The sequence below is a fragment of the Bos indicus genome, chromosome 20 (assembly GCF_029378745.1).
Source record: "Bos indicus isolate NIAB-ARS_2022 breed Sahiwal x Tharparkar chromosome 20, NIAB-ARS_B.indTharparkar_mat_pri_1.0, whole genome shotgun sequence".
Lineage (NCBI taxonomy): Eukaryota > Metazoa > Chordata > Mammalia > Artiodactyla > Bovidae > Bos > Bos indicus.
The window spans coordinates 16,832,854-16,844,863 of NC_091779.1; the positions used below are offsets into that span (position 1 = coordinate 16,832,854).

At 33.3% G+C, this 12,010-nt stretch overlaps 1 protein-coding gene across 1 annotated transcript in view; it reads right to left on the reverse strand.

Annotated features, from left to right (window-relative positions):
* The window catches only part of IPO11 (importin 11), a 203,414-nt gene that overhangs the window by 145,359 nt on the left and 46,045 nt on the right, over positions 1-12,010 (reverse strand). The window contains exons 6-9 of the mRNA XM_019982950.2: positions 11,564-11,696; positions 6,780-6,838; positions 2,776-2,824; positions 1,317-1,387 (exon numbers count right to left, since the gene is read on the reverse strand). Of these exons, the coding sequence (XP_019838509.1) occupies positions 1,317-1,387; positions 2,776-2,824; positions 6,780-6,838; positions 11,564-11,696 (312 nt within the window). The remainder of the gene's footprint in view (positions 1-1,316; positions 1,388-2,775; positions 2,825-6,779; positions 6,839-11,563; positions 11,697-12,010) is intronic.

A 12,010-nucleotide genomic window follows, 5' to 3' on the forward strand; every position in this document is an offset into this window, starting at 1 on the left:
AATAATCAAAAATATATTCTACATCAATTGCATCTCAATGAATCAAATAGTTGATGAGAGAGATTTCGTCTATATAGAAAAATTCCAGCTATTAAATGTAAAAGGAATAATATTAATAGAATTAGAATGCCATCATTTTGTAACCCCTATTCAAACAAAAGATCTAAGCTATGATCATCAATGGCTGCTAGAATCAAGGGAAAGGCTGTTGAAGAATTTAATAATGGCTAACTCAATAAACAGTTTTAAGCAATCAGACATTGTACATCTCCTGATGTGATGCAGTAGGAAATACACAGCATCACCTGTAAAATATTCTCATCATTGTCACCCTACTCCATTCCCTCCCATCATTAAAAAAACAAGAAGGCCTGAATGTGAGCAAGTTTCTTATCTAACTAGAAATTTCTAAGAAATATGGGAGGAGAAGGGGTTTAGAAACAAAGGAATATGTTAACACATTCTAATTGGAGGCACATGTAAAATGTTCCAATTTTAAAAGCTTTAATAAAGTCATGAGATTATAAACATGAATTTCATAAATTATTACTTTTTTATTTGGCCACGTCATGTGGCATATGTGATCTTAGTTCTCCAACCAAGGATTGAACCCCCATCCTCTACATTGGAAGCGATTCTTAACCACTGAACCACCAGGAAAGTTCCCTCACAAATTTTTTTATAGTTGGTTTTTTGAATAAGGATTCAATAGTGTCGGTTCTCTTTTTTTTCCCTTGTTACTTATTTGTTGAGGTAACAGATCATTTCCTGTAGAGTTTTCCATGTTGTGGATTTGGCTGTCTATATCCATTAATTTTTTTTTATAAAATAATTTTATCTGAAATATATACATATTGCCTCAGACAGTGCACCCATATGATTCTATTCAAAAGATATGTGATATTAATGATGATAAACTATCATTATGAATATACTGATTTTTTTATATTATCTACTGTAACATCTTACCTACTTTATGCTGTGCTGCACTATCTTTTTTATCTCTGCTTTTTCCAGTGGGTTTGAGAATAATGAGACTTTGAGGAATCAACTTCTCTTTTATTAGGATTGATTTTTTTACATCCAGGTGACTTATACACTTTGACATATGGTATATATAAATTTAATTATTATATGTATTCTAAAAGCTTTAAGATACAAAGGGCTTTTTTAGCTTTCCTGTACACAGTAAGAAAATAAGTTACTTTAACACTAAATCAAAAATGTATGCTTAAAAAACATCACTTTCTTTACTAAACTCAAGTATCTATATTTCACTTGAGAAAACATAATTAAGATTAAAAAAACAAACTTACCACTTTAGTAAAAAGAATGATGGTCTTTTCCAGTCTATCTCTACATACATTATCTGCACCTATACTTCTACCTATTAAAAATACAATTCACATATTACCACAAGTTAATAATATTCTGTAAATTTACAACCAAGACAATGACAAAACTTTTTACAAAAACACTGTCAGATATGTTTTTACACATTTTGCATTATGAATTGATGAATGTGCATCCCTGACTCCAAACAAATAAATAAGTAAACCATAACAATTAAGTTTTTAGAAAGCAAGACCTTACATTGACACAGAAATGCTCAGTGCCATATTTCACAAAATTAATCCTAAAACACTAACTGAGCCCATTTCATAGTAAAAAGGTAGCAATTTTATCTGTAACACCATGTTGTCATAGTTAAAATACTTTTCAAGTAACATAAATAAAAACAAAGAATTCAAATATTAACATACTTATTTTTCCTAAATCTTCTAACAATTTTCTTCTGCTCATTTTCTTGGTATAATTAATTTTTATACATTCAGAATAATGTCCATCAGCTCATTAACTATCCTGCCTTCTCCCTAATCATATGCCTCATAATCTGTCTCATCAGTTATATCATTCTCCTCTCCTGGATGGACTTCTGTTCTTCCATTTTATTCTCCCATGGGGAAAACCAGAGAAAAATGACTACTTTCAAGGAAAAAGAAACCATATGAGCTTTCTTATAGTACCTGGCAACAGACTCAATAATGGTTCTACTAAACTGAAAATGACTGACAAAACAATCAGCAACTCCCCTAAAAGTGAGTACACTAAGGTATATTCTCAGGGTACTAAGTCTCCAAATCCACTCACAAATAAAAAACACACACATACATGTTATACATATGTGTGTGCAAGAATGTACATATATGTGTGTATCCTGTGTGATGGGTGTGTGCATTCTGAGAAAAGGTGCTTATAATCATAGAGAAGAGAAAAGGATAGCAGATCACCAGCATAATACAACACAAATGTAAACAGTAAATTCTTCCATATGGAGTAGTAGATTAGAAAGGGTTCTACAGGTAGGTCAGTAATGGTTAGCAGACCAGAGATTTGCACAGTGAAAGTACCATTTAAGGATATTTATATCAAACAGATATACTAAATGTACTAAAAAAACAGAATCAACAAAATGTCCAAACAGCACATGGTACAGGGCCTATACTTCTGTTGTGGGTATCTGCATGGAACAGAGTAGCACCAGTAGACACAGGGAAGAAGGAATTGATACAAAATATATTTTTTTAGAAAAAGGCTTCTTCAATACTTAGGACAAGACAAGTATATGAAGACAAAAATGAGCTTCCAATTTAATTTTAGATAATTAATTATCAAGATATAAGATTTCAGCCCCTTGAGATTTGTGTGTGCCAAACAGAAGCTATTAATGAAAAAGGATTCTATAGTAAAAAGTACTATCATGGAAGTACTTACTGCATTCCAAAAATTGTTTTAAACGTTCAAATATTCCATGTAAAAAACCCTAGAAAAGAAAAACATTTTTGAAGGGTTTCAATTTATTCTGTTATAAGAATTTACCATACACTTTCTCAGGGAAACTAAAATATGCCTATCATATCATATTAAAAAGTTAAAATTATATAAAGTAAAAATCATTCCATTACTATAATAACACCTTCAATCTTCCACAAGAAAATAATAGTATTTCATCTCCTCCGTGTCTCACTTCAATAACCTAAATCACTTTGCAATAAATAAATAATTTAGTAAGTATTCTATTTCACTAAATATCCTCTATTCCTCTGTTTATTTCTTTTCCGTTGGACTTATAATCCCCTGACATAATCAGTCTCCTCCACCTAAAATGTCAGACCCTTAAGATTCAAGAACTTTGCCTGTTTGCTTTGCTCTATCCCAGAAGCCAGGAATGGTATTTAGCAATAATAAGTATTCCTAATATGAATAAATGGTATCAACATTTGTGGCAGAGGTTTTCAATCTCAATTATTAAATTACATTAGCCTTCAGAGACCAGAGAAGGCAAGAATCACCATTGACCATATGGGTCCAAAACACCTTTTACTATATTTTTTTAAGACATGTTATGAAAACTTTGCAGAAATAAATATAAAGGGGTACTGAAAAAAAAACTTTATTAAAATTTTTAAGACTTTCAATATCACAGAGTTTTTTGTATCAGTAAATTTTGGTGTATAAACATCATAAAAGATGTCACATGTCCTTTTAGCAAATGAGATGGTCCAGGTTTTTGTCACAAAATACTATACACTTTCCTGATGAATGACTGACTAGAACAGAATGTTGTTATTTCTTCTTTGAAATAGAGAGCTATATTGTTCACTCATCAATTCTTGCGTTTGAGACAATTCACCTAGGATGTCACCACCTGAAGTCACAGAGGCTAAAACCCCACTCAGACAGTTTCACTATTACCACTGGGGTCTAGGGGGCTGCTACCAGTCTCTTAAACAGCACCCATCTTTGGATTCATGTAAAAATCATGAAACGTTTTCCTGTCAATTTTCATCTCTCAGCCATTTTGAGCAGAAAATGAAAAACTGAATTATCAGCTGTGTTAAATGAAAGCTAATAGCAAAGAGATAGCGCTTGTGGTCTTCTTTTATACTTTGCTGAAAGATGATGCAACACAGTAGATAACACAGTAAGAAAACCTAGGACAACAACCAATTTCACTACCGCTTCATCCTCTGGCTACCTCACCATTCTCTCATTTTCATACTACTTCAACCTTTTAAACACAGTTGAGAATAAATTATAAGTAATGATAATTAACAATAAAGTAATTTCTAGGATGATGAAATAGCAGAATTTTCAATATAGGAAAAATAAAATCACCAAGATCCCATACGCATGTTAAATTTATACAGAAGCTCGATGCAACGGTCCCATACAGTAGATACAAGACAGAAGGAATTTTATTCTCTTTTAAACAAAATTAGTGCATCAGTCAGGGTTCTCTAAAGAGAGCAGAAACTTATGAAAGACATCAATTTTAGTAAGTTCATCAAGAGGATCAGGAATTTATAGAATTGGACAACTGACTAATCCAAATAAACCAAGTAACTTGACTAATGTTATATAATAAGAACCTCTTAACCATCAAATGGCAATTTACAGAACAGTTTAATTAGTTGAACTCATTTCAAAAATCATTTTCTCTCATAATCCTCACAACATCCAATGGGATACGTACTATTATTTCATCATCATATTGCAAAAAAAGAAACTCAGTACCAAGGAAGATACTCTGAGGCCATGTTATCATGAAAAGACCAAGCCAAGATTCAAAGCCAAATTTGTCTGCCTCCAGAAACCCAAATCTCACCACCAGTATACAGTGCTTCTTAAGCATCATTTACACCCCCATGCTATTTTTAAGCTCTTTATGCTATTTGATATGTTGTCCATAATTTGTTAAAATTCTATTCTTATTTACAACTAATCAATAATACCACAATACAGCAGGTTTAACTGAACAGGAGCTGACATACAGCTTCTGAGACAAAAGACTCAAGGAAAAACCTAAGGCTCACAAAATATGGAGAGTATCTATTGACAATTATTATTGTAATTTATAGAAATGTGATTCATATCAGTTCATTTACACTGAAAAGAAACTGATAAACATATTCAATATTTTAATTTTATGATATTCAGAATATTATAAATAATTACTGAGCCTTCTGATATATTTCTACCATATCACACAGTCATTCGTTTAAATAACTACTAAGCATTTTTATATAGCAGATATTATCCCAAGCTCTGGAGTGAAGAGTGAATAAAAGTCTCTGCATTCATGGAACTTACATTTCTCGTGAGGGCACTGAGGGAGCTGTCAAACTGGTTTCTAGAAAATGTTTTTTGATAGCATGGCAATAAACATAAATACTGGGTGGGCCAAAAGCTGTTATGGAAAAACAGGAACGAACTTTCTGGCCAACCAAAATATTTAAATGTATCAGTACTGAAAACTGGGGTTGGTTTTCATATATCTTCAGGTAATGTATTATATATCAGTATCATAAATGTCGATATACTTTAACCCAACATTTCCATTTCTAGGAATTTATCCTAGAGATTACTAGAAAAGTACACAATGACATATGCACCCAAATGTTCATTTTAATATCATTTCTCAACAATTAAAAACTGGAAACAAACTACATGTCATCAAGAGATCACTGGGCAAGTAAATTACAGAAAATCTAAGATTAATTTTATTATTTTTTTAAATTGCATACCAATAGTAATTGTATTTGGCATAAAATCATTAAAAACATGATATATAACAATATTACTGACATGTGAAAAATATCCACAATGCACTGAGTTTAAGAAAAAGCAAGAAAGGAAACAGCATGTAGGTCTCGTTCATATAAAACTGAGGAAGATAGAAAGTATATCTAAAATAATACGTTTACGATATTATAAAGGAAACTTAGAACTGTTATCACAGTAAGTTTTTAAATGATTTATTATTTTCTACTTCCTCTTCTGAGTTTTTTAACTTTAAAAAAACATGTAATATTTTTACAGAAAAAAACTGTATTCACATTATAATGATGTATATTAGCAGTTTTTAATTCTTTTAACAATAGAACCATTATTTCAAGCAAAATCTTACAGAAACACAAAGTTCAAAAAAATAAAAGTGTGACTCTGATCAAATGTAAATGAAGTAGGACAAACCTAAAGAACCAATTAAATATACCTTTTCCAAGCTTCCTGTGCCGCCCCGAAGGCAATCCACAGAGTAACATTCTAGCTGACCTAAACTCATTGTGAAAGCTAATAGAGATCTGAACAAGTATGATACAATTCCACTTTGTTCAGGAATAAAATATATGCAGCTATACATTTTTGCATATAGAAAAGGTAGATGCCATGATACAAAAATGAGTTGTATGCGCTTGTTGGGCTTATCAATGAAGCTTTCTTCTCATATGTATATATTTATAATTGATTACAAAGAACATTTATAAATGTTACGATTCAAGAGAAAAATACCTCATTTTAAGTATATAAAAACAGACAAAGGAAAATACGAAGACTATAAATCAATTACACTGACCCTAGTAATGTTATCACAGCATTCAAATTCCTAACAGTTCACATGATTTCAAATTCAAATAAACACTCTCAATGTACCATGGCATCTTGAGAACCATCCTAGTTCTAGTTCCTCCCTTTCACATAATAGTTGCTTTGATGTATTTTCTGTATGTCTGAAAACAGACCACAAGTCTAAAAGTATAGTATAACATATACAGAATGGTAAAAAAAAAAAAAGAAGAAGAAGAAGAAATTAAGTGGTCACTTAATAAAAAAGCTTTTAAATGAATGCCAAGTAAAAAGAATAAGCTTTATAACATGCAGGAAATACCAAGCACTTTTCCAAAGTTACAAAAAAATAAATGACTTCTTTTACTTACCATCACCTCCATATTCTTATGAGGTTCCACAATTCCATTAACAGTTAACTTACGCAGCACTGAAAAGTAAAATCAAGCTTTACTCATACCTTATTTTTTCGTATTTTTCCCTATTAAAATCATAATCATAAAAGACTCAGAATCACAAAGCCTCATCAAGCTTGGATAAAGAAAGGTAACTCCTAGTCATTGGCTGGTTCCCAAGTGGGAAAGATGGAACTAAAGCCAAGTTATTGTCTCTGAAGCAGTGTTCTTCTCACTTGTAAGTACTCATGTTTCTAAAGCCATATTGCAAATTTTAGTTCAATTTTCGTAATTGTCAGTACTTCTCACTTACAATAATACCTATAGGCTGAAGTTGAGAAGGTTACTTCTATTCCATAAAGTATGACTCAACGGTGATGAAAAAGCTTCATTCAGTTTTAAGGTACATTAATGAAAATGCAGTATCTCCAAAAGGAATATAACGATTAAACTCTATTCCAAATCTGGAATAGACTACAGTGCTCAATTACAAGCATCACATTTTATGAGTAAACTGATACATATGGGAAGATAAGCAGGATAATAGATTTGAAGTTAGATCTAGACTTAGAAATCCTAGCTCCAGTGTCTAAAACTGTATTATTTTGGGCAACTTCTCTTATCTTACATTCCTCATTTATAAAATGTGGTTACACAGATAATAAAGAAGACGTGATATATATGGAATACTATTCAGACATGAAGAATAATGAGATTTAGCCAGCTGCAACAATATGGATAGACCCAGAGGGTATTATGCTTAGTGAAATAAGTCAGACAGAAAAAGACAAATACTGTATATTATCACTTATACGTACAATATGAAAAATAAAAACAAATCAGGGAATACAACAAAAAAGAAACTCAGAAATACAGAACAAACTAGTGACTGCCAGTGGGGAAAGAAAAGGGGGTGGGGCAACAGGGCTAGGGGAGTAAGAGGAACAAACTATTATATAAAATAAGCTGCAAGAATATATTATACACAACAGGAAATACAGCCCATATTGCATAACATTCTCAAACAGAATACAAACTATAAAAATTCTGAATCATTATGTTGAATACCTGAAACAAATATAATATTGTAAATCGACTATAAAAAAAAAGTAAGGTGGTTAATAAATCCTATCTCATAGGGTTAACAAAGGATTCAATAGTACAATACATGCAAAACACCTAGCAGAATTAAGTAATAACCAGCATGACAGCAGCATCAGACTATCACTTTATACTATCAAATTTAAAGTCACTTCACTTTAAGAAAACAACTTTACAAACCGCACTGCTTTCTATATAACTCAAGAGCTAGTGTTTACGAGGTGAAGTGTAAAGGCAGCGTAACCCACACACCTACTGTCAATTAATCTTCAAAGGAGACAAGAATATACACTGAATCTTTAACAAGTGGTGTTGGGAAAGCTGGACAGCTGCACATAAATCAATGAAGCTAGAATACTCTCTTACACCATCAACAAAAATAAACTCAAAATAGCTTAGAGACTTAAACATACAACACCGTAAAACTCCGAGAAGGGAACACAGGCCAAATATTCTTTGACGTAAACCATATCAATTTTTTCTTAGGTCAGTCTCCCAAGGCAATAGAAGTAAAAGCAAAAATCAATTAATGGGACCTAATCAAACTTACAAGATTTTGCACAGCAAAGGAAGCCATAAACAAGACGCAAAGGCAACCTACAGACAAGGAGAAAATGTTTGCAAATGGTGCAACTAACTAGGGCTTAATTTCCAAAATATACAAACAACTCTTATAACTCATATATCATATAACTCAGTAACAAAGAAAACAAACAACCCAATCAAAAAAATGGGCAGAAGACCTAAATAGACAGATGGCCAATAGGCACATGAAAAGATGCTCAACATCACTAATTATTAGAAAAATGAAAATCATAACTACAATAAGGTACCACAGCAGTCAGAATGGCCATGATTAAAAAGTCTACACATAATAAATACTAGAGAAGGTGTGGAGAAGAGGGAACCCTCACACACTGTTGGTGGGAATATAAACTGGTACGGTCACTATGGAGAACAATATGGAGGTTCCTTAGAAAACAAAGAGTTGCCATATGATCCAGCAATCCCATTCCTGGGCATATAGCTAGAGAAACTCTAATTCAAAAAGATACATGTGCCACAGTGTTCACAGCAGCACTATTTACAATAGCCAAGGCATGGAATCAACCTTCAGGATAGATTATAGTTAGGGTTACTGCCATTTATGTCCACCAGTAGGAAAACGGATAAAGATATGTGTGTACACACACACGTACATACATACACACACAGCATATATATATATATACACACACATACATACATACAATGGAATACTACTCAGCCATAAAAAAGAATGAAATAATGCCATTTGCAGCAACATGGATGGACCCAGAGTTTATCAAACTAAGTGAAGTAAGTTAGAAAGAAAAAGACAGATACCATGTGATACCACTTTGTACGTGGAATCTAAAATATGACACAAATGAACCTGTTTACAAAACACAAACAGACTCACAGATACAGAAAACAAACTTACAGTTACTGAGGGAAACGGACTTGGAGGAAGGATAAATCAGAGGAGTTTGAGATTAGCAGATAAAAACTACTATATATAAAACAGATAAACAGTAAGGTTCTACTGTATAAAACAGGGAACTATATTCAATATAATAAACCGTAACAGAAAACATATAAAAATAATACACACATATAACTGAGTCAGTTTGCTGTACACCAGAAACTAATACATTATAAATCTACACTCTAATAAAAAAAACAATAATGAAAGCAATGTATTAAAATTGAATTTATAATGCAAATATCTAAACACCTTTGGTTTCATACTATCAATTACATACAACTCAAGTTACTGTATCATAACAGGAAAGAAAAGGGTTTAAGTTGAATCCCTTATCGTGGACAAGATCTTTTCCATCACAGGACCTCGGTCTACACTATCTGGGACAGTCTTTTCTTTCTCCTTTTATCACCCAGTCAACTTCCATTTATCCTTTATGATTTTGGTTCAAACATCACTTTCTCAGGGAAGTCTTTTCTGACCATATTATCAATCATCATAGCATTGTAAAGCCCCATCACCGATGTCGTTTTACATGTATTTGCACAATCATTTATTATGTCTGTCTCCTCGGTGCCAAGCACCTACCTGTAAATATGGTGAATGAAATAATGAGCACACACATGTCTAAAACACACTAAACATGCACAGGTATAAAGGCAAAGATGACACAAAGCTCTAGTCCTAAGTACATTTAAGTCATGAAAGAACAGACATTTATACCTGGACAGACGAGTATTTTAGAGTAAAATGCTATGAGATTTCTCCAGGTCAGGATGCCTTAGAAATGCAAATGAGTATCTAAGACCTTGAAATGCTGAGGTGCTGAAAACTTTAAAGCGTACTAACATAGATTAGTATGGCAACATTTGTGTCAGGAGTTAGGCTTTGAAGTCAGACAAGAAAACTCAACAATCAAAAGGATTCATGAAAAATTCCTTAGTCATTAAACACACTACTTATATACTACTTTGTGTATCTTTGGAGTTCTCTTGTGGCTCAGCTGGTAAAGAATCTGCCTGCAACACGGGAGACCTGGGTTCAATCCCTGGGTTGGAAAGATCCCCTGGAGAAGGGAAAGGCTACCCACTCCAGTATTCTGGCCGGGAGAATTCCATGGACTGCATGGGGTCACAAAGAGTCGCACATGACTGAGCGACTTTCACTTTCACTTGTGTATCTAATCTTATATATCAATTTCTCTAATTCTGAGTTAACATTTCTAAGGCTTTTTAATTGTTTCCTCCCTGGTTTTGACAAAACCATCTCATTCACTTGTAAAACCACCTGTACAATGGATTGGATTTTACATATCAACAGTCCTTTAAAATGATTTCACGTCTGTCCACATCAAAATGTGTTGACAGCTTGGGGTTTGTGCGTCCACTGTCTGCTTAACACAAGTGAGGCACTAAAGCAATGCCCCTGTAAGGTACCAGGGTGAGTATGACAAAAGAGCTTACAAATAAAGCAGAGAATGCAAAATGAGCCATAGTAAGAAAAATAAAGGCCGCTTGAGTTTAAACTAAGAAACACAAAAGAGCCTCAAGCAACCAGAGCAGAAGGAAGACAAAGAATGAAATGATGGTGAATGTTAGAAAGGAAAGGAACCTTAGAATACATGCACAAAGATAAGCTCAGCTCAAGGAAGTGAAAGAGATATATGCGAGGGGGATGCCCATAAGCAAAGCATCAGAAAACACAGGCCAACAAAGCACCCCAACAAGCAGTTTCTAAAATCTAAGTACAAACGAGAAAGATGAGTTCTCAGGAAAGAAAGCTGGGAGACAGAGCTCAACTAAGCCTTGAGGACAGAAGTTTACGAAAGTTGGCATGAATGGCAGTAGCCCAGAATGAAAAATGAAGCAAAAAAGAAGTGCGAGTGTTTGAAAGGTATGTATTCAGAACCATGGCCAGTAATGTGAGTGTAACTTAAAACTAACCATTTGAACCCTGTGTACTCTCATGGATTAGACAAAGTAGAAGAGCTACTCTTACAAAAGAAAAACACAAGAGCCCTTGTCTCTGAGGGAAATATTAACCCTTTATTCTTCTACTAGTGCAACTGGAAACAGAAAATCTATAGAGAGGAACTGTTTGGCCACTATTCTGAGGTATGCTGTTTCAAAAATAAACATGTCAAGCTTAATAGTACCTTTCAAGGATAGTAGAGTTCGTTCAAGTGAACTTAGAACTGCAGCTTCATTGCCAGAAGAAACTTGTTGAAGGAATGTGTCTGTGTGGTGATTCCACAGAGAGCAGGCAAAACTATAAATTCCAGAAGCTAACTGCAAAGATATCAACAAATTTGTTCACAATATTATTACAGATTCCACTAATCATTAGACCTACATAGTAATACATTTTCAACAAAATTCAAAAGTCAAGAATCACTTATAGCAACACGTCTAACTTTTTTAGTCACAACGCACACGTCTGATTTTTTAGTCACAATGCCCAGCAGGAAGTGGTTTACACTGCTGCCATTATAAACACACATACATAAACACGCCACCCCCTGCAAATGCTATTAGTTTCTTGAAATATTACTTAGCCTAATGCCTGCACTGCAGTTTTATATTTCCAATCTTTACTCTTTTAT